Raw genomic sequence first — 27,995 nt, forward strand, 5'->3', positions numbered from 1 at the left:
GACCCAGATTGGTGGGGGCAAGAGGCTGACTCTGTAACCACTTAGAGAGGGCTTAAAAGCACTACGAAGCGGTATATAAGTCTAAGTGCTATTGCTAACTGGATTTGTAGCCCACCTCGTGAATCTTCAGAATGTGATCTCCCCCCCCCCCCCCCACACACACACAACTCACCATGTCAAAGTCTGAGCGTAGATCAAATCCAAACATCCGAGCGATGTCGAATTCTGGCACTCCAAGGTTTTGTACAGCATTTGGTGCACTAATTCTGAAACGGCAGATTTGTGAGTAGGAATTTGGCAACATCTTTTTAGAACAGATTAGGCACGGCTCTGCAGAAAGACATTCTGGGATGTTTAATGATTTATAAGGAATATTTTCCAAAAAGGGAAGTTGTTCTTTTGATCAATTGAAGATTATCAGAAGCACAAGTCACCAGGATATAATAAACTAATTTAGACCTGTGAATGATAATCTAAGTTAGCAAGTTAGCATTACAGTAGCATTTTTTTTATTTTGGCAAAGGAAAAGAAGAACCATACTACCACCTCTTACAGTACTAGACAACACAGGATCGACAGTTTGAGACCTTCTCATTTCTAGGATCTATCATACCTCACGACCTAAAATGGACACCTAACATCAAAACAACAAAGAATGTTCTTTCTGTGCCAACTCAGGAAGCTTAAACTGCCCAGGAGCTGCTGATTCAGTTCTACAGAGGAATTTATTGAGTCTGTCATCTGCACCTCCATAACTGGTCTGGTTGTTCTGCAACCCACAAGGCAGACACAGACTTCAACGATAATTAGAAACTGCAGAAAAAAACAATTACGGCTAACCTGCCTTCCGTTGAGGACTTGCACACATTCACGAGTCAAAAAGAGGCCGTGAAAATACTACAGACCCCTCAAATCCTGACATAAATTGTTCAACTCCTACCCTCCAACACACGGTTCCACCACAAAACCGCGGACGACAAAATCGCGGTCGATGAAAGCGCGTATGTGACGTCATCACAGCGCGACGAAAAAGATCGAATGTAAAAATAAAGCAAAAACCTTACCCTAACCCCCCCAAACCTAACACTAAACTAACCCTAAACCTAACCCTAAACCTAACCCTTAACCTAACCCTAAACCTAACCCTAAACCTAACCCTTCACCTAACGAAAAACCTAACGCTAACCCTTAACCTAACGCTAAACGTAACACTAACGCTCTAAACCTAACCCTAACCCTTAACCAAACCCTAACCCTAACCCTTAACCTAACGCTTACCTTTATGTGAATCGGCTTGCTGTAATTTAATTTTTATTTCAATTTTTCGATCTTTTTCATCGCGTTGTGATGACGTCACATACGCGATTTCGTCGACCGCGCTTTTGTGGAACGCGGTTTTGACGGGTCACGCAAACAACGCTATAGGACACTGCACACCAGAACAACTAGACACAAGAAGTTTTCGGGTGCCGAACCAGTAGTAATGGCAGCAGGAACCCACCCCTGTGTTGTACCTTACGATTCGTGATAAATGTATCTTGTCTTTTTATGTACCCTGAGAGCATCTGCACCAAAGACAAATTCCGTGTGTGTCCAATCACACTTGGCCAACAAAGAATTCTATTCTATTCTTACAAATGGGTACAACAAGGTAAACCAGTTACGGCTAACCTTTGCCCCATCGTGTGCCAAAAGCGGGGGGAGCGCAGAGGGGTCATGCGCGAGTGTGCCCACACCCATAATTCTATGTGTGCTAACCCACCCACCCGCGCACATGCGCACGCTACCCCTGCCCTCCCCGTCACTTCCGAGTTGCCCGTAGGCTCCAGAGGCGAAAAAAGCCCTATGGGAAACTGGAAGTCACTTCCAAGTAGCCCCATGGGCCATTTTCCGCACTCAGGAGGCTTCAGGCGGCTTCCCTGAAGCCTCCAGAGGGAGGTAAACGGCCCAACGCATGAACCGGAAGCCCGTTCCCAAACTTCCAGTTTGCGCATTGGGTTGTTCTTTGCCCTCCGGAGGCTTCAGGGAAGCCTCCGGAGGGCGAAAAACAGCCGAAAAAGAAGGCCAAAGTCAGCCGGCCAGTACGTGGATGCACGCTGGACTGACAGCAACGCCTCACGTGTCCTAACAATGGCTCTGCGTGCCACCTTTGGCACGCGTGCCATAACGTTTCGCCATCAACGGAGGTAGACCTTCAGCCAACCCATTCTCCCAACTTCTATTTAGAAACTGAAACAAATTCCTCATTTCTGGATGTGCTTAGAAGAACTCTTTTTTCCATTTTTAAATGAATTATCGTTTGCAGATTCTGCTGCTGTAATTGTGGCCTAGCAGAGATGCTTCCAACCTGCTTATCCTATCTAGGAATTTCAAACCTAGATGAGAATATGAGTAGTTTTGCAAACTTGCGACCAGAAGGGAGGCCTCAAATTCTGTGTTGTTAAAGTGAGTGATGCCCAATTTTACATCTTTTTTTTTTTTCTCCGTTGGTTAAGCGGAATCCTTGCGGTTTTAAGTGAATCGCAGTCAGTAAGCAAATCTGTCTTCCCCTATTGCTGTGCTTGTTAGAAGCCAGCTGGGAAGTTCGGAAATGGGGATCACATGACTCCCCAGGATACGGGAACTGTTGTAAATATGTGCCAGAGGGCAAGCACCCAAATACTGATCATGCGAGTGTTTGAACGATGTGATGGTTATACCCTGTTTCCCCGAAAATAAGCCCTCCTCAGATAATAAACCCAATTGGGCTTTTGAGCGCATGCAGTAAGCCCTCCCCTGAAAATATTGCAACACAGCAGCAGCCATGAGGTGACCACGCTCGCCACCTCACCACTGAGCCAAGGTGGCGCAGTGGTTAAATGCAGCGCAGGCTACTTCAGCTGACGGCAATTCAGCAGTTCGACTGTTCAAATCCCACCAGGCTCAAGGTTGACTCAGCCTTCCATCCTTTCGAGGTGGGTAAAATGAGGACCTAGACTGTGGGGGCAATATGCTGACTCTGTAAACCGCTTAGAGAGGGCTGAAAGCCCTATGAAGCGGTATATAAGTCTAACTATTGATATTGCTCCTGCACTTATTATTTTTAAGACCTCCCCGAAAGATAAGACCAAGCACTTATTTCGGGGGAGGATGTCAAAAGAAAATAAGACCTGTCTTATTTTCAGGGAACACAGTAAGTGCAAGGACTGGTCATCCTTTTTTTCAGAGACTTTTTAACTTAAACGGTGCCCAACAAATGGTTGTTAAGTTGGGAGTGTTAGTATGAAAGTTTGATTTTGATCAAATTACAGACTTATGGACATACCGTAGTAAAATTCGCCAAAGAATGAACCGAGGAGGCAGCAGACAAAGTCTGCTATAAGCAGACGGTATATATCTTGACCAATGAAGGTTTCCCAGCACTAATGGGAGAAACAGAGATTTTAAAAAAATAGTCATGTATTCATAAAACACGTGAAAGCCAGTTCCAAGCCTGTGAACATCAACTCACAGAATTCTCAGCAGTGGTTGTGCTGGCTTGGAACTTCTGGGTAAAAACATTATGTGCCTGGAAATATACTGAGAAGGCCGAGTTGTGCCACAAATCGTGTTTAATGTGAAGAACGCAACTATCTTTCATAACCTAGTTTATGGCTTAATGTATTGTACAAAACCGATCTTTAGAAGGCCAGATCCTGAAGAGGAAACTCAAAGACTTTGGCCACTAATGAGAAGAAAGACTCACTGGAGAAGAGCCTCAGCTGGGAAACGATGGAGGGCAAAAAGAAGAAGAAGGGGATGACAGAGAAGGAGGGTGGCTGGATGGAGTCACTGAAGCAATCGGCGTGAGGTTGGTAAAGGACAGGAGGCCTGGAGGAATGTTGTCCAGGGGTCCACAATGGGTCGGACACAACTTCCATCTGCCAGCCAATGTCGGCTGGCGACTCCCCCGGGGGGAGAGCCTTCTCTGTTGCAGCTCGGCCCTCTGGAACGCGCTCCCTGCTGAGATCCGGATCCTTACTACCCTCACGCCTTCCGCAAAGCCACCAAGTCCTGGCTGTTCCAGCAGCTGGGGGAGCTGAGAGCAATCTACTCCATAGTAATTGTGAATGTTTGGTTTTGTTTTTAATATGTTGTCTTTTGTCTTGTTCCCCCCCTTTCCCTTGTCTTTGATGAGCCGCCCGGAGTCCTCCGGGATGGGTCGGCATACAGAACAAATAAATAATAAGAATAATAATAATAACTTTGCAAACTAACAATTGTAAAAAAAAAAAACAGCAATGCAGGCTGATTCAATGGACCCTAGGTATCTAAACCCATGGCTTAGGCAACAATCTCTGGATTCAGAGATGAGCTTGAGTGACAGAAGGCCTCGCATCGCTTACAAGGAATTTTTGCACCAGTATCAAAACATGTTTTTTTTTTGGGGGGGGGGGAACACAACCTACCTCCACTTTGGATAGAGCTACCTCGTGGAGCCAGTAGTCGCAGAGGATTCCAATGACGATATTTTCAGGAGGACATTCCTACAAAGAGGAAGCAACAGCTCTCAGGGTCAGAAGCGTTGGGATGCCACAATTGCTCCTCGAAGTCTGTCCTGAACGGTTTGGAGTTGGGGATTTGAAAGCAATCGTCTGTTCATGGAAAAAGAACTGCTTCCTTCCCTCTCCCCTGTTACAGTGGCCTAGGGGAGTGCATTAGGATGTAGAACATCCAGGTTCCAGTCCCCTATCAGCCACAGAAACTCCCGGAAGGGGGACAGGACTTTGAGCCAGCTCTCTCTCAGGCCAACTCACACCCAAAGAGATGGATGGATGGATGGAAAAACTGGAGGAAGGGATAGGCTAAGCGACGGTCAGAGGTGAAGGATTGCCTGTACAGTCAATAACAGTTAAATGGCTGATAGGGTGCGGTTTCTTCAAAGGAGGATTAAAAAGGGACCCCAATGTACTGATAATAGCAGTGTAGATCTGGTGCCTGGGATAGGTGAACTTTTCAAACTAAGCTGGAGAAGGAGTACAGGAACGGCACCACGTGGTTAAGGAGGCTCACCACAATGGGCAAGATCAGCATGGTAGCTTCATTCTGCAGCTTTGTATTTTCCTCACTCAGAAATAACTTGAAAGAGAGCGAAAGAGAGAGAGAGAGAGAAGAGAAGAGAACCTTTTGTTAAGAGCTCAAAGTAATTTGCTTGAGTGTCAGACCTGGAAGCCATCTTCTACACTGGGCCTTCAGGCCTACCATAATTTCTACTGTGGGAAAATGGAAGTGGGGATTATATGGAGTATGGGAGAGACAGAGTCAAAATAACATTCCGTTCTCAGAGAGTCAAGGACGTCTTGCCGTGCAGCTGCAATGAGGCAACCTGGGAGGCATCTCCACTTTGGATGGTGCCTGATTGGACCATGTGATGGGCAATGTTGTCAGACCCAGAAGCCATCTTTTACACTGGGCCTTCAGGCCTGTCACATTTTCTACTGTGGGAAAATGGGAGGGGGGGATTCTATGGATCATGGAAGATTATAGTCAAAATAACATTCCTTTCTCAGAGAGTCAAGGACATCCTGCCCTGCACCAACCAGCCACTTTGGGAGGGACCTCAAGACTTATTTTACAGTTCCCGACTTTTAAGAAGGTTGGTGATTGTGGTATCTCAGTCCATCCACCTCTCTTGAATTTGGAAAGCGGGTTCTCAGCTCAATACTTGGAATCAGGGCAAAAAAGCAACTAGAAAATGAAGGAGGGACAGGTTGAAAGCACCAGCGACCCCTGCGACTGGAAGCAAGGGCAGGATGGGTTCCCCTATCTAGACTTCATTTCAATTTTAATTTCATAAATGTAAATAGGGTTGCATCTAATTAACTGCCCTGTTTCCTGAAAATAGGACCTCCCTGGATAATAAGCCCAATCGGGCTTTGAGCGCATGCGCTAAATAAACCCTGCCCTGAAAATAAGCCGTACCCGAAAATATGGCAACACAGCAGCAGCCATGAGGTAACCACGCTCGCCGCCTCCTGCACCTCAAAACTAATAAGACCTCCCCAAAAATAAGGCCAAGCGCTTATTTCAGGGGTCAAAGAGAATAAGACCCTGTCTTGTTTTCACGGAAACATGGGTAATTACATCCCTGTGATGACTCTTCCGGGATTTTCAATGTTGCCCCGTCCTTCAATGCAGCTTCATTAAAAATGACAAGCTGTAGCAATGTTTGGAGAGACTTTATGGACTACACCCAGGTTGGGTGGAGAAGAAATATATCCTCCTATTATCAATCTTAGTCCCTCCATCAACACACTGTCAAGAATATACAGTCATGTCTAAAACCCATTCCCAGAAACAGTATGCATTCATTTATTCACGCTTTAGTAAAGGTATGGGGGGAAAAGCCAAAGAAACGGGGGGGGGGGGGGGGAGCCAAAGAATTGCAGCTGACCTCTAAATTGACGAGGGAAAAGAAGTAAATGCCAGCGCAGGAAGCCACCGCGAAGCCCAACGCGAGGAACCACATGGCCAGATGAATCAAGAGGCGCTGAATCCTTTGTTGTGGGGTCAGCTTCAGAGATTCAATGTGCATTTCAGAAAGAGTCTCCTAGGACGAAAAAAAAGAGAGGGTAGAGAAGTTAGAAGCAGGAAGCAGGAATTCAGCTCTGGCTCCGCATTCGATCGCTGCCCTAAGAGCCCTGGTGACACAGTACTGCAGACTAACTCTGCCCACCGCCTGGAGTTCGATCCTCACGGGGTTCAAGGTTGACTCAGCACTTTTTTTTTGCAGATTTTTTAAATTATTTTTTCCCTTCTACAACACCTTACCGTCATTACATCAACATTGTTATGTCATCATACCTGTACATGTATATAATATTTCATTTCTATATTTACACACCTTTATACACAGTTCTATATATATTTATATATAGTTTTTTTGGCTTAATTAATGTTATTCTTGTTTTGCAGTCATTTGTACCAATTGTTCCAAATTTCATAATATCCCGACTCTTCTTTACCTTTTAATTTTAGTGTTAATTTGTCCATCTCTGCACAATCCAAAGGTGTTTTTATCACTAATTCGTCCGAGGGGGGTATTATTTTGTTTCCAGCATTGGGCAAAGCCCTTCCATCCTTCCGAGGTTGGTAAAACGAGGACCCGGATTGTTGGGGGGGGCATTATGCTTACTCTGTAAACCGCTTAGAAAGTGCTCTAAAGTGCTGTGAAGTGGTATCTAAGTCTAAAGTGCTATGGCGATTGCTACTGTGAAGTTTCAAAAATTCCACATTGGGAATTAATACAGGAGAATATTTGTAGCTCAGGACTGAAATGAGGGGTTCCTTGGTGGTCTCTGAGCTTGGTGGTTTTCTTGCAGGCATTTCTTGCCTAACATTGTCAGTGCTAGAAGGGAGTAAGGTTTGTGGAAGAAAGGAGGGGGAGGACTATGCAATCAGAGGTGTTCTGAGTTGGTTGTTTTCTTGCAGACATTTCATTACCCAAAGTGGTTAACATCATCAGAATCTGGGTAATGAAATATCTGCGAGAAAACAACGAAGCTCAGAGGATTTAATTAGCACAATTGAAGGGTATTAGTAAAAGGGGGGGATTGTGTATGAATATCATTTTATGTATCAAATATTTCTCCTTTCTACTTCTCAAAAGAAGACGATCAAAGGACGGGACCCAAGGAATGGTGAGAAAGCCATGGACCACAGAATGAAATTAGTTTCTGCTCTGTCAACTCTCCTGAGGAAAAAAAAATGACCTCTCGATGGATTAATCATTTCAATGCGACTGTTGTCATCTTTACCTTGATCTGCGTGCGGATGTTTTTCTGATTCATCTGCACAGCTTTCTCATCCATCACATTGAAGTCCCAGATGCAAAGCAGCTTGGCAGCGTTTCCCGCGTGCATCTGAGGCATAACGATGTGGTTACGGAAGGATTTTGCCATGCTGTAGTGACCAAGGCATAGGGAGAATGGGATGGAGAAAGAGAAGAGGTGGCATGCATCTTTAGATAACGTTTGCACATCCACAATGGGGGAAAAATTGCATAAATGTCATTTGGAATGCTATTATTTCAATCTGGTTTATAATTTGGTCTTCAAACTTCTGGCCAGGTGGCAGCAGACAGTCCCTGTAAAGACCCCAAAATTTATATATACATACCATGATACCTTGGTCCTCACTGCTTTGAAACTCATCAAATTTGGTACTCAATCCATTTTGATGCTAACATTCTGTCCCAGTACTCATACTTTGTTTAGTACTCAATGCACAAAACTAGAACTTGTCGGTGTCAATTGTCTTGTGACTCATAAGGTAAAGGCAAAGGTTCCCCTCGCACATGTGTGCTAGTCGTTCCCCACTTAGGGTATGGTGCTCATCTCCGTTTCAAAGCCGAAGAGCCAGCGCTGTCCGAAGACGTCTCCGTGGTCATGTGGCCAGCACAACTCAATGCTGAAGGCGCACGGAGCGCTGTTACCTTCCCACCAAAGGTGGTCCCTATTTTTCTACTTGCATTTTTTACGTGATTTCGAACTGCTAGGTTGGCAGAAGCTGGGACAAGTTAACGGGAGCGCACTCTGTTATGCAGTGCTAGGGATTCGAACCATCGAACTGACGACCTTTCTGACTAACAAGCTCAACGTCTTAGCCACTGAGCCACTGCGTCCTGCTTGTGACTCACTACATTATTCCTTGTGGGAGAAATTTATTTGGTACTCATCATGCCTCCCGGAACGGTTTAACGATGAGTGCCACTGTTCATCCTTTTTTTCAATTTGATGGAATTTGGAAGAATTGGCAAAAGCCCTGATAAATTACGTGACCCGTCAAAACCGCGTTCCACAAAAGCCCGGTCGACGAAATTGCGTATGTGACGTCATCACAACGCGACGAAAAAGATCAAAAAATTGAAATAAAAATTAAATTACAGCAAGCCGATTCACATAAAGGTAAGGGTTAGGTTAAGGGTTAGGGTTAGGGTTAGGGTTAGGTTAAGGGTTAGGGTTAGGTTTACAGCGTTAGCGTTACGTTTAGCGTTAGGTTAAGGGTTAGCGTTAGGTTTTTCGTTAGGTTAAGGGTTAGGTTTAAGGTTAGGTTAAGGGTTAGGTTTAGGGTTAGGTTTAGGGTTAGGTTTGGGGGGGTTAGGGTAAGGTTTTCACTTTATTTTTACATTTTTCGATCTTTTTCGTCGCGCTGTGATAACGTCACATACGCGCTTTCGTCGACCACGATTTTGTCGTCTGCGGTTTTGTGGTGGAACCGATAAATTAATCAGCTAATCTCAAAAGGGTGTGGGTGTGGGTGTGGATGGGTGTTACAGGCACACACAGAAGAAAAATGTTCCACTAAGCTGAAAGCATAAATCCTTGAGATTAGCCTTATCCCAGTTTATGTCAATGCACTCTAGTTTTTATATAGATCTTTGCCTGCATTTTACCACTTTGTGGTAAATCAGCATTCTTGTGGCCCATTTTCTCTCTACAAGGCAACTGCTAGGGAGGGGCTGTGTGGCCAGGTCCAATTACAAGCAACATAATAAATGAAACCAGGAAGAGAATTAAAGGAACATTTATTTAAATAAGTCAATTGCTTCGCAGTGATTGAAGTTCATTTGCCCTGGCTGTTCCTTTTGCTTTTCATTCTTTTTTTTAAAAAGCAGCAACCATTTCAGGAGAGTTTATTTAAAATAGTAGAAAGAGATTATTCGAAGATACTAAAGTATTAAAACTCTTGGGTCTGTAACCTTTAAATGAATGAAATACTGCATCATAAAGCTCCCCTTGCACATATGTGCTAGTCGTTCTTGACTTTAGGGGGCGGTGCTCATCTCTGCTTCAAAGCCGAAGAACCAGCGCTGTTCGAAGATGTCTCCGTGGTCATGTGGCCGGCATGACTAAATGCCGAAAGTGCACAGAACGCTGTTCCCTTCCCACCAAAGGTGGTTCCTATTTTTTCTACTTGCATTTTTTTACGTGCTTTCAAACTGCTAGGTTGGCAGAAGGTGGGACAAGTAACAGTGGCTCACTCCGTTACGCGGCGCTAGGGATTTGAACCACTGAACTGTTTTCTTAGCCACTGAGCCACCGCATCATAGGTTAATCCTTTTTGAACTAGATACCTCAAATGGGCTACTTTACAGAATGCGTCCAAAATCCAAGATTCCTATGGAATTGAAATTCGGCAAAATTTGATAAAACGTTTTAGGCCATCAACATTATCATAAAGAGTTTCTATCATAGTACAACATTTCCTAGGCTGATGTTTGACTTGCTATTTATTTCAAAATGGTAATGTTTCCAAGGCTGATCCATCTCTGAACGTTATCCCCACCTATTCCAATGAAGGTTGTAGGTTAGAAGCTGTGTCATTGTGGAGAGGACTGAGAAGTTTGGTAAAGGAATCTCTCTGAAAGGATGACCCAATTGGGTCATGGGTGATCTAGTAGAGACTATTAAAGACCACTCCCCCCACCCCTATTGTAGTCCCAACACCTTAACCAACGTACCTGTAGATCAAGCTCAGAAAGCAGATGATAAAATAAATCCCAATTGTGAAAATGTAAGCCAGTTGCATGTAATACGGTGAGGCATTCTCAATTTTTGCTATTGTACTGTTGGTATAGAAGCCGCTGTAGAGTACTGTGTTTGTAAAATAACCCTGGGACAATAAGAGAAAGTAGTATCAGAATTCAAGAGGTCAGCAAATATTTTATTGTTAGTATCAGTTGTTTTAATACTCTTCCCTCTCCATAGAGGCAGAGAAGGTTTATGGGCTGTTTCACACTGGGTTTATTTTGTAACTTACTTACCTTACTTACTTACTTACTCACTTTACTTACTTACTTACTTTACTACTTACTTTACTTACTTACTTACTTTATTTACTTACTCACTTTACTTACTTACTTACTTACTTACTCACTTTACTTACTCACTTTACTTACTTTACTTACTTACTTACTTTACTTACTTTACTTACTTACTTACTTACTCACTTTACTTACTTACTCACTTTACTTACTTACTCACTTTACTTACTTACTTTACTTACTTACTCACTTTACTTACTTTACTTACTCACTTTACTACTTACTCACTTTACTAGTCACTTTACTTACTTTACTTAGTCACTTTACTTACTTACTTACTTTACTTACTTACTTTACTTACTTACTTTACTTACTTACTCACTTTACTTACTTACTTACTTTATTTACTTACTCACTTTACTTACTTACTTACTTACTTACTCACTTTACTTACTTTACTTACTCACTTTACTTACTACTTACTTATTTACTTGCTACTACTGTACTTACTTTACTTACTTTACTTACTTACTTACTTTAACTACTTTACTTACTTACTTACTTACCTTACTTATTTGGTTTATTTGATGCCCATTTTGCCTTGAGGTAAAAGCAAGCTCTTTTTAGGATGCTTCCCTTTAAACAGGTATTTATTTTAACTGTTTTAACAGGCAATTAAGAGTCACATACCTTACTAAAACATGCAGAGGTTTGCTTGCTGGGTTTTAGCATGTTGTATGAATCCAAACACTGAAATGAGGAGGGCTCCTTGCTGCTCTCGGAGAAATGTTTGTTTTTTTTAAGCCGTTCCATTACCCAAACAAGGTAATGTCACTGCTAGTGATGACTAGCACTGATGATGTTACCTAGTATGGGCAATGAAACGTCTACAACAGGGGTGTCAAACTCAAGGCCCGCAGGCTGGATCTGCCCCATGGGGTGCTAGATCTGGCCCACAGGGCCACCCCAAAAAACAGAGAAGGATCAGCCCGTGGTGCCTCTGCCAGCGAAACAGGAGCGCGGGAGGGCTGCGTGCAGCTCTGTTTTAGCTGGCAGAGGGTTGCAGGAGGCCGTCGCAACCAAAAACGGAGCTCGAAAAGCCCCGTTTTTGCTAGCAGATCACTCTGGCCACTACAGGCGCCCCCGACATGAGTGAAGTTGAGCTGGGCACGCCCACCCCAGCCACGCCCACCCCAGCCTCCTGAGGACAAACACAACTCTGATGCAGCCCTCAATGAAATCAAGTTTGACACTCCTGATCTACAAGAAAACAACCAAGCTCATAGAGCATCAAGTCAACCCTGAGCTACAAATGTTTTCCTTTATTGCTAAGCACTGAAGTCTGTAAAAAGCCACGATTGATGGCTTAGCAGGTGAAGTGAACCCAGCCACCCTTCGCTGAATCAACAAACCACAATTAAATTCATCTGGCTGGTACAGTGGAAAGAAAGAACAGCTCTGTCTTCATTTTTGTTTTCATTTTATAAACCTACGTACAGCTCCGGTCAAAATTCCAGACTGGTGAAGGAAAGGTGATTCGGTTGGGCCCCAATGAGTTGAGGAATTGCGAGAAAACTGAAGTTGACCAGGAAGGAGGAAAACGTTGAACATGAGGAGCCACGTCAGGAACACAAAGTAGGAATGGATGCTGGTCCCGAATTGGCTGCCAATGTCTTTGAGTGCCTTCTGCCAAAACTGGAAGAGCTGAAGGCAGTCGACCCAAACCGTTCTTTAGCTGCCGGAAGAACTGGGAGAAGAAAGCCAAAATCACAACCAACAGGAGACTTGGCTAAATACATTCGTCTTCCTCCTCTCAACAAGTGGTCCTTCTTCCACAACATCCCGCCTTACCAAAGCTGTGCTGTAGAAGCATTGGGCGCAACAGTTAAGTTGAGCCCCCTGGTTGTACGTCTTCTTTTTTCTTTCTGTTAGAACACGGTTCCTGTCAGATATCAAACAGCAACAATAACATAAGGCAGATGGATGGAAGCAAGCTCTTTTAAAACTCATTCTATCTGTTCAGCTAATTCTAAATTAGCATGGGTAAACTAGTACAGTGGCATAACTAAAAAGTATAAAACTCCAGGAGTGTTTTGAAGCAGCTTTTTCCCTATTTCATTCTCCTCAGTGGTGAGATTCAGCCGGTTCACACCTATCCAGGAGAACCGGTTGTTAACTTTCTAAGCAGTTCGGAGAACTGGGATTTGGAAGAAATCTTTTGTTTTTTCCCACTCTACAGGGCTAATCCTGTAAGGAAGGCAGGGAGGAAACATTCTGGTGTTGTTTCTAGCCTCATCTTTATTGCCCTGCTTACAGAAACTGCCTCTCCGGTTAACCCTTATTACATTGAAACAGCTAAGGCGAAGCGCCCATCGAAGTGAGTTAAATTGTTTGAATCCCACCACTAATTTTCCTCCTTTCAAGTAAGACTGACTTCCATTAGCAAAATGAAACCATGCGCACAACGTGCTTGCTTAAACATTTAAAACTCTTTGTCATCTAACTACAGAATATTTAGGTATTTTGTACCTATAACCACCTATAGAGCAGTTGACGAAACAAAGACAAAACAGTTCTACATAAATCCAGAGAGAAAATTAAAGTGAGAGCCAAAAACAGTATAAAAAAGATTTTCCAGCATTTCAATTAAACGATCTTTTTCTATGTCTAATAGAAATGTCTATATGCAAATACTTGCTAGATATGTATAACGTCTGAATGCAAGTACACAGATGTTTATATACATTTTTCCTAGATGCAGAGAAGAAGAAGAAAAAGAAGGAGGTGAAACATTTACATTTGAAAGGGTGCATTTTTAATCCTTGTACATTAACTTAAGTACCCTCAGGATACAAATATGTGCCTGCTACCTAATCTCACGTTTTTCTTTCATGGATTTGGGAATCTTCTGGATTGCTTTGATTCTTTGATGCGTGGACATGCTTGACATATCGCTGATTAATTTTTCTTCTGCAAAAATAAAGATGGCAATAAAGTCAGGAGAGCATGCATCCCATAAAACTGTCATTATTCCCTGATTTCAGGTAAGTTGCTTTGAGTGAGCCAATCCCGTAGGTAAGAGGCAATGCAACCTCACCAAAGCAAATAATGAGGTGGCAGGCTGAACCAAGGTAGGCCTCAAGCCTGAACCAAACTAAGGTTTCATGATATTAAGCTTTAACTGTTCATATATAGAAATTGCAAAGTCTGCTTTTAAAACATGGGTTGACACGGGTTAGAAGGAAGTCTGCACCTCTATCTGCTGGCTTGACTGTAAATATGTATGTTGAAAGGTTTTGCTGCTTACTTTAATCATACTGACCAATGGTGGATTGAAGCTTATGAATTGTACACGCAGGTTGACCTGAGGGCTCCAGACAGGGGTGGGTTTCAACCGGTTCGTGGCGGTCCCTGCGAACCGGTTGGTCGCCGAACCCGGAAGTAAGTAACTTTTGGGAACGGCGAAGGGTGCGCCCGCCCGCCCGCGGTCCTTACCCGGTTTTGACAAGTTCTGCGCTTCCACGCATGCGCAGGACGCATACAGCGCCTGCACGATCGTCCAGGAGCAGCTGGAGCATCGCACAGACGCTAGTACGCACGTGTGCACCGCGCGCGTGCATGAGGACGCCGCCGACCCCGTTCCAACCGAACCGGTTGGAACGGGGCGAGAAACCCACCCCTGGCTCCAGAGGATGTGAGGATGTTGAATGACAGATTTATTGCACAGTCAATAAATACGGAAAACATTGCAGAAACTAGAGGGCGCTTTAGGGGAAAATACTGCAGAATTGTTGGAAGTAGCTAGGAAAGTGTTCATTAATAGGGACAGGGCAGAGAAAAAGGGAAAGGATGCCCGCATATGCATGAGAAGACTGAGCTATTGGCTGTGGCATTGCACAGGAACAAAGCAGGCATTGGTAGATATGTAGATTTGTAGATGGCTTTGACAAGGGCTCCAGTTTTAGCTTTACCAAATTCAAATAAGCCATTTAATTTGTATGTGGGTACAAAAAAGAACATAGCTTTGGGAGTGTTGACCCAACAACTTGGAAAGTGGCAACAACCGGTAGCCTACAACAATAAGAATCTTTTGTATCCCTATAGTCAATGATTATAACAACAATAATCGGGGTTCCTGATGAGATTTTAAAATTTGTGATGAATACCGAAGAGAGCAGAATTAAAACAAATAAATAAATAACTCACCTTCTTTCCTCTTTGCTTCTATATATTCTGGGTCTAAACGAAGCGAGCTGGTCCTTGCAAAAGTTTCATAATTGTGTCGCCTGCCACGCCTCTGGATAATATTTACTATAGAAAAGAATTCACCATAGCAAGTTTCAATGAATTTGCAATTAACTGCACAATAATACATGCATAAAAAACTGCTGGTGACCTTCTACCGCTGCACCATAGAGCAGTGTTTCTCAACTTTGGCAACTTGAAGATGTCTGGACTTCAACTCCCAGAATTCCCCAGCCAGCATTCGCTGGTTGCCCACTCCCCTCTTTGGAAGAGCTTTATAGTTCCCGCTGCGTTGAAAAGGTTCAAAACGTTCTTTTTTTTTTGCAATTTTTTTTTATTTTTAAACATAAAAAAACAACATAAAAAAATTCTCATCCATTACATACAGCATGTCGTTTGGTTAATTTTATAGTGTAAAAATATTCAGAATGGGATAAGTGATTATATAAAGGTATATCGTTATTAAACAGACAATCAAGAATGTAAGGGGATTAGGTTTATTGAAAAGAAAGAAATATTAATCGTAATTGAATATATGTTGTACAATGAAAGTGAGGTATTTAGTTACGTTAGATGGAAAATCTGTGATTGTGTATGTAATTGAGAATATGGATGCAAAAACACTTGTAACCAAACGAGAAAGTTCAAAACGTTCTTAAGGATCCATCTCATCCTGGGCTCCCTTTTTTTTTGAACTATTACCATCTGGCAGACGGTACAGGACAATAAAAACAAGGGCAAATAGGCTGAATAAGGGCTTCTATTCTTGTCTACCAGTAACTATATTGAAGTCTACTGTACAGTGCACTATTAATGCAATATCAGGGGTTTTCAATTCCATTGTATAGAATGGGAAGGAGGTGTGTTTGTGTTTTATTTTTATAGTTATAATATACACTGAAGATGGCATTGAATTTCGTTGTACGAGGTGCAATGACAATACAGTAAACTAAACTGAAAAAAAAAGAAAGCAGAAATGCATGCCTTTCTGGCCTAGAATTGCCGAGTCAGTTCTGTACATGTCGTTCTAGAGGGCCTTCTCTGTTGCAGCTCCGGCCCTCTGGAACGACCTCCCCGTTGAGATCCGGACCCTTACTACCCTCCCAGCCTTCCGTAAAGCTACTAAGTCCTGGCTGCTCCGGCAGGCCTAGGGCTGTTGAAGTATCCAGCCCCATTTTAATTGTGTATGTTGTTGTATTTTAAATTGTTGTTTTGTCTTATTTATCCCCCCCCCCCCCAGCTTTTTTATTGTAAGCCGCCCGGAGTCCTCCGGGAGTGGGCGGCCTACAAATCCAATAAACTATAACTAAACTAAACTACATGACAGCCGGTACATGAATTGCCTTAAATCTTACCTTTCTCTGATGCATCTGAATAACTGTCTGCATCCTGAATATTGAAAGCATGGGTGGTGGTAGGTAATATCCCTTCAGATTCTGGTTCATATTCAAAGGAAGGATTAACTGATGAAGGCAAAAAAGACAAATATGGAATGAACTATTTACTCCTCTTGTATCGCATATAAACTGGAAGCATATATCTTCTTGACCTGCGTTTCTTATTCCGTGATTGACTGACTAAGCTACAATGGGCTAGGCTAAATCATAAGCTATAGTTTGCAAGCCACAATGGCTGCAAGTTCAATACCCAAAAAATGACACAGCTGGTAAAGGTCAAGGTAAAAAGGTTCCCCTTGCACATATGTGCTAGTCGTTCCTGACTCTAGGGGGCGGTGCTCATCTCCGTTTCTAAGCCAAAGAGCCAGCGCTGTCCGAAGACGTCTCCGTGGTCACGTCAGCATGACTAAACGCCGAAGGCGCATGGAACGCTGTTCCCTTCCCACCAAAGGTGGTTCCTATTTTTCTACTTGCATTTTTACGGGCTTTTGAATCGCGAGGTTGGCAGAAGCTGGGACAAGTAACGGGAGCTCACTCTGTTACGTGGCTCTAGGGATTCGAACCGCCGAACTGCTGACCTTTCTGAATGACAAGCTCAGCATCTTAACCACTGAGCCACCGCGTCCCTCAAGCATACTTAGCAGCAAATCAAATAATTGCGCCCAACATTAAAGAAATTTTAAAAATTGCATGTTCTCAGGCATTTTGGCATGAGGACTATTTCAAAGCTGGCTAGAGAAGACTGACCAAGTCAGCTTTTGCAGCTGTTTCAATGCCATCGTACATTCAAACCAGGGATGGGTTCCTGCCAGTTCTAACCTCTTATATAGAAGAGGTTCCACAAATCTACAGTGCCATTTAGAATCAGTTCAAGCTACCTCCCCCACCCCCATCCACACGTTATCAAGATGAAGAGCGAGAGGAGGAATTCTGGGAGTTGAAGTCCACAAGTCATAAAACTGTCAAGTTTGAACACCCCTGGGTTTGTTTTTTAAGGGTTAGGGGTGCAAGGGTCTTGTAACTTGACAGCTTTAAGACTTGCGGGCTTCAAAGGCCAGAGTTTCTGAGCCAACATTTTGGTTGCTAAGCAAGAGCGTTGTTAAGTGAGTTTCACCACATTTTACAAGTTGGCCACGCTACCCAGTCACATGGCTGGCAAGCCACTCCCACCCGGTCACATGGCCGGCAAGCCACTCCCACAAAGCAGGCCACACCTACAGAAGAGGTTCTAAAAATTTTTGAAACCCACCACTGATTCAAACAGTCATGAAATGAAGGGCTATTAAGTCAAGGACTACTTAGCCAATACAGATATAAAGGTATTGCTATACTGTAGACACCTCGGAGTCATCTGCCTTGTTATCTATGCATTCACTGGAGCTGCATACCATATGCCTTTTCATGTGGCCTTGTACGGGGCAAGTCAAACCCATAATCTCTTGGTGGATATCCGGCCCCATCTTGACTCTGCACTAACTCCAGAGGTATTAGAACTGGTTCTCCTTCCTTGTTGTCATCCCCAAGGGGGGCGTAAGGATTGGCTGAATTGTGAGTTCTCCTTTGAGAAGGTCTTCTGCAGAGCAAACCGAAAGGGAGAGACGTTAATAATTATCCAAACTTCATAAAGGCACCGCTTTCAAATTCGCCTCTCGATGCCACCGAATCCTGGTAGAATGACAGGTAGTCTTCGCCTTACGACCACAATCGTGTCCAAACTTTCTTTTTTTTTTCCATTTTTTTTAAACATAAAAAACCAACATAAAAAAAATTCTCATCCATTATATACAGCATGTCGTTTGGTTACAAATGTTTTTGCATCCATATTCTCAATTACATTTACAATCACAGATTTTCCGTCTAATATAACTAGATACCTCATTTTCATTGTTCAACATATATAATATATATATATTATAGAGCCAAGGTGGCGCAGTGGTTAAATGCAGCACTGCAGGCTACTTCAGCTGACTGCAGTTCTGCAGTTCGGCTGTTCAAATCTCACTGGCTCGGGGTTGACTCAGCCTTCCATCCTTCCGAGGTGGGTAAAATGAGGACCCGGATTGTTGGGGGCAAGAGACTGACTGTGTAAACTGCTTAGAGAGGGCTGAAAGCCCTATGAAGCGGTATATAAGTCTGCTATTGCTATTGCTATTCAATTACAATTAATATTTCTTTCTTTTCAACAAACCTAATTCCCTTGCATTCTTGATTGTCTGTTTAATAACAATATACCTTTATATAATCACATATCCCAATATAAAAAGATTTACCAACCATTTATATTTGTATATCACTGTTTTCAATTATATATAATCCCACCAATCTACTATCGAGTATGCTTATGTTCATTATTGTCCTTGTACATCATACATTCAAACAAAGATGTTATTCCTTCATTTTTCAACAAGGTATTCCAAATAGTCACTTCATATATATACCACTTTTTAATTACTTCCTTATTAAAATTATTTATCAACAAGATATCTTTATAATATATACTTAGAGTTATACATTATATCACCAATCCTCTATCAAGTATACATATATTCATTGTTATCATTGTTGTCCAAACTTTCTGTGGTTTGCTCCACTTTACAGCCTTTCTTGCCATGGTTGTTAAGTGAATGACTGCACTTGTTTAAGTTAGTAACATGGTTGTTAAGTGAATTCGGTTTTCCCACTGACTTTGCTCGTCAGAAAGTCACAAAAGGGACACTGCAACTGTCATAAAGATGAGTCAGTTGCCAAGCATCTGAATTTTGAACACATGACCATGAGGATGCCACAACAGTCCATGGCCCATGGTGACTCAAGGCGGCTTATGGAATATAAAAACCACCTTTCAAACAATAAAACTAATTTTAAACTAATTTTAAAAATCAAATAAATTAATATAATCATAAAATCATAACTAAATCACTCCCCACCCACCCGCCCTGTCGACAGCAGATCGCACGAGCCATTTAATGGGTTAAAAAAAAACTCTATCTCTATCCAGATTTCTTTCTAAGCACGTACTGTATGATGATGGCAAACTTACAACTTGTCGATTTCCAACGTTTCGAAATTGTGGTAGTCGGGATAGTCAGGATTTTCAATGATATCATTGTAAGGAAAAGACATGATGGATCCAGATCCTGGCCTTTACAGGAAAGAGCCCCCGGAAATTTTATTTAGATCGCCTCGGTCCTGCCAATCTCATCTCGAACCTATTTTAAAAGAAATGAACACCACAGATGCTATGGATGTTACAGAGGGTATTAGAAAGTTCTTCAAGAAGACATCTATTTTTCAGCTACTTGGCAAAAGTAGCTATTTGGGTATCTACTGAATTCTAGTGAATTAAGGAAAGAGACGGCTTTACATAATTCATGTTGAAACGGTACTTTTTCTCATCAGTTCTGTCCTCTTTACACCAAAAATCCTAGTAGTTTTATCTAAGGACAGACACAAACCTAACAATATTACTTGATGCAGAAGTTCAGGGCTCTGCAGCAGGCTGTGTGTGTGTGTGTGTGTGTGTGTATGTATTTGTGTGTGTATCTGTCAAAGAGACAGAGAATAAATACTTTATGACTAGCAAATGATTGGGGAAGCGATAGTCTGCCATTTCTTTCTTTTCTTTCTTTCTTTTTTGTCCTTCCTTCCTTCTTTTCTCCCTGTTTCCCTTCTTTTTCCTTCCCTCCTTCCCCTTCCTTCCCTTCCTTCCTTCCTTTCCAAAACAACAATTTATAATCAAGAAACAGATTACAACAGACACAGTTACAGAGAAATTCTATGTGTATTTCTGTAAAGAGTCGAGTATCTTGCACTGCACAAGAAAATTCATCTGACAGTATAAATACTAGATAATTTATTACAGTATTACATCAATTATTACACTGCCACTTCCTCCTTTTCCTCAGAGATGCCGTTTGTGGGTATATGCCCCGTAACATATCAGTATCACAGGTCTCTTGTCTACATGTTTATCTCCCAATCACATCCTGTAATCTTGTTTTGTAAGGATGTTTTATTATTCCCACCAAGTCATGTGCTTCCATTTATCCAGAAACAAATCACCTCCAATGACGTCTCTGTGCCGCTCAAGTATCACAAAATTCTCTGAAAAATTCAGAGAATCACTGTGTTTGTTCAATAAACTCAGGAAAATGCAAAGGCCTTAGATTTTCACCCTGGCATTAAGAGACGAAGGTCAGTTATTATTTGCATGTTGGAAAAAATGCTAATGTCAGCTACATAAAGAGCATATCAGAGATACCCATCCAGAAATAGCTGGCAGTTGTAAAACAGAATTTATTATGCTGAGCTAAATAAAATCTCAACTTTGATCTGGTTTCAAGGTACTTCTCAATTAATTACAACTACGTTTGTCCCATCACAGAGAAACAACTGTGATTTTTTTTCCTGCTCCTCTTCCACAGTTCGGTGTTATTATTATTTTTTTAAATTTTTATTTTATACACATAAACATATCAACAGAACACATAAGCACATTAACAAAAATAACCACATAACTTAAAAACAACATAGGAACAATAAGTTCCATCGTATATCATACCGCAGTTCCGAATCGGTTTCTTTGCAGTTAGTGTTTTCCCTTCTATACATTTCTATCTTGCGTTCATAATCTCATTATCCATTTTTATATACATTTCTTTATTTATTTATACTTAGCTACTTATGATCAAGTATTATTTACCTATATTGTGTTTTATATTTTTACTGTCATTTATTCTCTTACATACAGTTCTAGGTATACATTCACATAGTTATTCTTTTTCTTTGCCATTCTTATATTATTATTATTCCATTTAAAAGGATATAAGGTATAATTTGGAATGTAGTTTACCATCCTTCACACCTGCTATGACACCACCTTATTTTCTCTTTCTTTTCTTTTCTCCCTCCCTTCCTTCTCTACTTCCTTCCTTCCTCCTCTCCTTCCCCTTCTTCCCTCCCTTACTTCTCCCCTACTTCTCCCCGCTTTCTTCTCCTTCCTACCCTCTCTCCTTCTCTTTTTCTCTTCCTCCCTCCTCTCCTTCTCTTTCTCTCCCTTCCACCCACCTCTCCTTACTTCTTCCCCTACCTCTCCTCCAGATTTCTTCTTCCTCTCCTACTATCGCTCCTTCTCTCTCTCTCTTCCACCCTCCACTTCTTTCCTTTCCTTCGTCCCTCCATTCCCTTCTTCCTTCCTCCCCTCCTTTCCTTCCTTCTTCCCTTCCTTTCTTTTTCTATTGTTATAGGTGTCTCTTTCAAATCCGGTTTATGTTTTCTTGAGGGTGTTATTTCCAAAAAGTCCATTTTTTTTCCATATCATTTCCTTTTTTCTCTATCATTCTACAGTCTATATGCCAGCTATCATCCTGATTTGATTTCACCAATCATGACCCCCTTGTTTTACTCATAATTATTATTTTTGAGAGTTGTTCTATTCTTTCATTGCTTTTTATTTCTTTGCTCCATCCATCTATACCAATTAACCCATATCTGGTCTACTTTCAATTTCTTAGGAATATTAAACATCTGGGCTCTTTTTTTTTTTTAGTGTGTTCAGTCCATTCAAGTTTATCAACATAATTGTTATTTCTTGATCCATCTTTAGTTGAGATTGTTTCTTTTACTTCTAGTTTGTATCTGACTTTTCCCTCTCGCGCCTTCCTTCTCTGCTCTCTCTCTTTCTTGCGTCTCTTCTTCTCTCCTGCTTCTTCCGCTGTCTTCTAATGTTTCTTCCTCTTGACCTCTGCATTCTAGTTCCTCTTTGCTTCCTTGTTAGTTCAGTGTTATTTTTATTACTGCATTTTATTTATTTACTGTTAAATTTATATGATGTAAATTTATTGGAGTTTAATGCAGAGATTGGTTGCTCCCGGTTCAGCCCAGATAGGGTGAATCAGTAGTAGCGGTGGTGGGAGGCTCCTCCCATGCGCCCAGATGCTTTTGCGCATGGGCAGAAGCATCGTGCATGAGCGCGGACACGCCCAAACCGGTAGTAAAAAAATTGAAAACCCACCACTGGTTTAATGCAATGAGTACTATTTTATGTTTTATTGGAAGCCGCCATCACTCTGGTTTATTTAACAAACCATATTAAAATAAAGTTTAGAGACTGCATCTGATATTTTTCTTTGTTTCACCAAGCTTTGGGGCTTTTTACAAATATTATTTCTTGGCCTTCCCGGAGAACTGTAATTATTTATGTTATTTATTAAACAAGTTTATACGGCTGTCCAACTTACACACGGTGTCTTTATCCATTTGGGGGAGAGCGGGTTAGAGATCTTGTTTAGATTGAGCCTTTCAATCAGATCTTCTATTCAATTGGATCATCTTTTCATAGACTATTTTGAACTGCTCTGAAATTCTATCCAGGTTGAAAAGGAAGAAAAATTGTTTCAGAAGTTTGAAGAAAACTTGCATAATTTTTAAAATTCTAGCCCAATTGAATTGAAATGTTATCGTATCATAGGAATCGTACCCGAATATTTTAAAAAGCGTTTATAACCTCCACCATTCACTGAAGTTAATTTATTTTATCTTTGCAAACACTTCTCAGATGACCGAGAGCTGGAAAGGTAAAACTGATCTGGCTCTGGTACCAGTTCCACTTTATAATTTAATGAGACGTATCGCTTTCACAAAACCTATTTACAAACTCATTTACAATTCAAGAGAAAGAAATCCAAAGAGTCTTTAAAAAAAACAACAACACACAAACTGGTTCGATCGCCATCACATCAAGTTTATAGAGTACACTTTTATTGCCCAGTATTTCCCCCCCCCCAAAAAAAAAGCTATTTGTGCAAAAAGCTGTAAAAGGCTGACGCCATTTCAAGAGGAAGTAAACTGTAACTTACTTCCCACTGATTAGTAAATTTGGGTTGTATGGTTTCAAATGAGTTGCATATTTATCCATCCATACATCCAGAATGAGAGCGAGAGGGAGGTAGGGAGGGAAGGAGAGAAGGAAGGAAGGAAATGGATGAGGGAAGGGAAGGAGGGAGAGAGGAAAGGAGATAAATGAGAAAGGAAAAAGGGAAGAAGAGGAAGGAAGGAAGGAAGGAAGAATGTTGGATAAACCCAGATTCAAAGTTTTAACTGCCAGCTCCCCCATAGTCATGTGATTGCATTTGGGATGCTTGGCAACCAGCCAACATTAGAATAGAATAGAATAGAATTTTATTATTTGTATGCCGCCCTTCTCCGGGAGGACTCAGGGCGGCGAACAATTCAAGTGGGAAAAAGGGGAACATAAAAAACAAAATACAAATAATAAAAGTAAACAACAGTCGCACAACCATACATGTCGAGAGGGGAGGGAACTCATCACCCCCAGGCCTACCGGCAAAGCCAGGTTTTGACGGCTTTTCGGAAGGCCTGGAGAGAGGTGAGGGTCCGAATCCCTGCGGGGAGTTCATTCCAGAGGGCCGGAGCTGCCACAGAGAAGGCCCTCCCCCGGGTAATAGCCAGATGGTATTGGCTGGTAGATGGCACCCGGAGGAGGCCAACCCTGTGAGATCTAATGGGTCTGTGGGAGGTAATTGGCAGCAGGCGGTCTCTCAAGTACCCAGATCCAATACCATGAAGGGCTTTATAAGTTACGACTAGCACCTTGAAGCGTATCCGGAGACTGATCGGTAACCAGTGCAGCTCGCGGAGGATAGGTGTAACGTGGGTGTACCGAGGTGCACCCACAATCTCCCGCGCGGCTGCGTTCTGGACAAGTTGAAGTCTCCGAATACTCTTCAAGGGCTGCCCCATGTAGAGCGCAGTGCATTTACCACCATATGCAACATCTTACAGTCACATGACCACAAATAATAACAAAATAATAATATATTTTTTTTCCTGGAAACCAGCCTTGCAATTTCTGGTTAAAAAAAAACCCACTAATTGCAGACAATGGATTAGCTTATTGCCCGCTGCCAAAAAGGTAATAAAAACAGGTGTGGTCACATAATAACCTACTTAACCAGAATGACATATGACCAGAATACTGGGCTAAATTGCGGTCATAAGTTAAGGATTACCTTAACAAATCATTGATTGCACACTGCTATGTGCAAACTTAACAAATCATTGATTGCACACTGCTATGTGCAAACTCAGTCAAAACGAAAGAAATAAATGTTTCCCCCGATGCCTGATGTATATCAATAATGATCCTGTAATGGGTACAGGTAAGAAACACAGGTGTGCTCCTGTGTTGTAAACCAAATGGGTCCAAGTCATGGCCTTGGTTAGCTAGGAATGCGGCCCCAGCAGATCATAAACTTTTAACTTTATTATGGGATTATACTATAGGCATTAACTGTACTATATATAGTTATATGCCATGCAACACACTTTGTCTTCACTAAATGCTGCCAAACAAGCTGAAAGGTTGGATACCCATGAACTAAACTCAATGGAGATCACTTGAAATCACACAAATATGGACTTGAATAGTTAAGTGCATTTACATTCCCTCCATTTCTATGGGAATTAAGACCAAGCTATTTATTTAGGAGCCCCACCTGATATGTAAAGAGTGCAAATAATTGATAAAGCCGTTTGTGTTTTTGAGAGGTTAGTAAGATAAAACAAACAATGTTGATAGGGTTACCGCTCAGCATATAAAACCCTTAGAATTTTGTTTGTATTTAATAGGAGTTTACATACGAGAACACCAGGAGGAAATGAATGGATGTTCTTTCTGTTTAGGTAAGGTTAAGGTTCTCCTCGCACATGCATACTAGTCGTTCCTGACTCTAGGGGGCGGTGCTCATCTCCGTTTCAAAGCCAAAGAGCCAGTGCTGTCCGAAGAAGTCTCTGTGGTCATGTGGCTGGCATGACTTAAACGCCAAAGGGGCACAGAATGCTGTTACCTTCCCACCAAAGGTGGTCTCTATTTTTCTACTTGCATTTTTACATGCTTTCGAATTGCTAGATTGGCAGAAGCTGGGACAAGTAATAACAGGAGCTCATTCCATTACGCAGTGCTAGGGATTCGAACCGCCAAACTGCCGACCTTTCAATCAACAAACTCAGTGTCTTAGCCACTGAGCCACTGTGTCCCTTTCTTGTTGTTTAAAGTTACTCAAATACACAGGGAAAATGTAAATCCTGTACTGCAGTCTTAATAGGAAAAAAAAATTCAACCCACTATTGGCTTGTCCACCAATGAGATAGTCAGGAATTACGGGCAGAAATTATCAAAAAGACTACCTTACATTTTTAAAGAACTTTAGCAAATCTTTTGGCACTAATAATCATTAATCCAACTGGTCAGATCTCTTTTTCCCCAGTCTTCCCCGGTCCAATAAATTGCATTTACTTCCTTATGAGCGAAACCCTTGCAAGTTCCTTGAAAAATCAGTATGCAATTACAACAGAGAACAAAAGAAAAGCTTCAAAAATCTTTTTAAAAGAAAGATTCTAACTTTAAAAGATCAACACTTCAGCGGATCACAGGCATACCTATAGTTTGAACAACTGAGTTTTGCGGATCCTTCATAAAGTGAGCACAAGAACAGTTTGCACGATTTAGATTGCATATGGTTTTAAGAATTGGACTTGGAAATTAAGATTTTCAGAATTGTTTTGGGGTATTTATTGACTGGCTTGTTTTAACCATCGTTCACTGAATAAATTGTAACAGTTAATATAGGATGTACTTTAGCTCATGCTAAAGCAATGATTTGCAATCAGTGTCTAGGTTGGTACATTAAAGTAAGTTAAGTGGCTTTACACAAATTGTACACAATCAGAAATTCTCACAGCTTAACCTACTTGGCAACACTGTTGAACAGAGAAAACGACACAAAGGGATTAAGCATAAATGCCAGTTAGAACTGTTTAGAGAAGTGATGGGAGATAAATGTTAAGAAATGAAATAAGTTCTCAGGTGAGGAAGAAGAGAAAATATTCTCCCTTCAGGGTAAGGGGGAAAAACCAATTTTATATACAATATGGGATATCTTAGAAGTGGAGGAATGGAATGAAAAAAATGCAGAAAACAATAACCCTGCAAGGAAAAGTAATTTTGATCTCTGGATTTGGAAAAGCAAGGAATTACCAGAAGAGAAAATAATGTCCCTTTTGAAAACAACAGTGTTGGAAAGGATTAGGGGTGACATGATAGCACATTATTTGAAGGGCTGCCACATAGAAAAAGGGGTCCACCTATTCCCCAAAGTACCTGAAGGCAGAACAAGAAGCAATGGGCAGAAACTAATCAAGGAGAGAAGCAACCTAGAATTAAGGGGAAATTCCCTGACAATGAGAACAATTAATCAGTGAGACAGCTTCCCTCCAGAAGTTGTAGGTGCTCCAACATTGGAGGTTTTTAAGAAGAGACTGGACAACTGTTTGTCTGAAATGGGAGAGGGTTTCCTGCTTGAGCAGGATCAGATTAGAAGACCTCCAAGGTCCCTTCCAACTCTGTTATTCAGTTATTCTATCCTGATAGGAAGTCTTAAGGTTACTTACCCCTCACTGGATCAGTATAAATGTAAGTTTTCTTGGCTGGCACCACCGGCAACATTTGTTCAGATCATGCCATCTTTGCAGTTCTCCCTTTTCTTGGAAAAGTTGGCACACGATCCTGGGGGTGTGTGGGGGAGAGAGAAAGAAAAGGAAGACGATAGATCCGTAACGTATTGTTTCAAAGGTGCTGGAAGAAATGCCAGTAGCTGAAGTGCAGCTGCCAACTCACCCAAAGTGCCAGAAATTCAATCTTCGTCCTGCAGGGTGCACTCACTTTCACTTTACAGACAGGTGTGTGCAGGAGGGGGGGGGAGGGAATTAACTCACCTTGCTGCAACCAATCTTAGGCAGCCAACCTGAGATCAAATGAAGTAGATTCTTCTGATCAGATTGCCTTGGGCTGGTTTTGATTGCGTCACCATACTGTTTCTACTTCTATAATTGCTCCTTTGGGATTTTACCTATTTCAATTCACTTTGGATGTTTTTCTACATGGCTTTACTATTGCAGTTAGAGAAGACAGCATTATTATTGTTGTCAACATGTTCTGCCACTTGTTACTTTCAGCCTTTCACTTAAATGGGTACATAAGGAGAGGCCAATAGGCCAATAAGAGGGTCTTTCACTAGAAAGCTTTCGTCTTCACCCTATTAAGTCCAAAGGAAGTTGCAAATTTTAAAGAAAGCCTGAATTACCAGAAAAGCGACAGATAAATCAAATAGACAATGTTTGTTTTCTTTTTTCCCCCCACATCCAGGCAGAATGTATCACCAAAAATACTTTTTGTATGACTCATGGCATTTCAATTGCCCGTATTGTCACAGGAAGCTGACAAGGTGTATATATTGTTGGTAATTAGGTTTCTAGCAAAAGTAGAAGCTGGATGTGTTTGTCCAGTTCAGAACAGAAAAATCTTGCCATTCAGTGAACGCCTGATTTTCCTATGATAAAACCTTATCATAAATCAGTAAGTCTCTAAGATGCCCTAATCCTGTCTCCCTAGTTTATAACCCTAGTTTATTGAGGTCACCACAAACAACCCACATTTTGCCTAGTGCAATGGATGATACAAGCCTGGGTTAAACCTGGAGAAGACAATTACA

At 41.7% G+C, this 27,995-nt stretch overlaps 1 protein-coding gene across 1 annotated transcript; it reads right to left on the reverse strand.

Annotated features, from left to right (window-relative positions):
• Positions 1 to 4,974: 4,974 nt before the first annotated feature.
• On the reverse strand, positions 4,975 to 27,127 carry LOC116517839 (transmembrane channel-like protein 5). Its single transcript, XM_032231012.1, has 13 exons — positions 26,896 to 27,127; positions 19,466 to 19,634; positions 17,814 to 17,998; positions 16,384 to 16,491; positions 14,990 to 15,094; positions 13,654 to 13,753; positions 12,635 to 12,725; positions 12,474 to 12,530; positions 12,281 to 12,358; positions 10,481 to 10,632; positions 7,776 to 7,920; positions 6,413 to 6,568; positions 4,975 to 5,097 (listed from the first exon to the last, which is right to left on the reverse strand). The coding sequence occupies exons 2-13, from the start codon at positions 19,546 to 19,548 to the stop codon at positions 4,975 to 4,977; spliced, it is 1,383 nt and encodes a 460-aa protein (XP_032086903.1). The 5' UTR covers positions 19,549 to 19,634; positions 26,896 to 27,127.
• Positions 27,128 to 27,995: the final 868 nt, after the last annotated feature.

This window comes from Thamnophis elegans, chromosome 14, assembly GCF_009769535.1.
Source record: "Thamnophis elegans isolate rThaEle1 chromosome 14, rThaEle1.pri, whole genome shotgun sequence".
Lineage (NCBI taxonomy): Eukaryota > Metazoa > Chordata > Lepidosauria > Squamata > Colubridae > Thamnophis > Thamnophis elegans.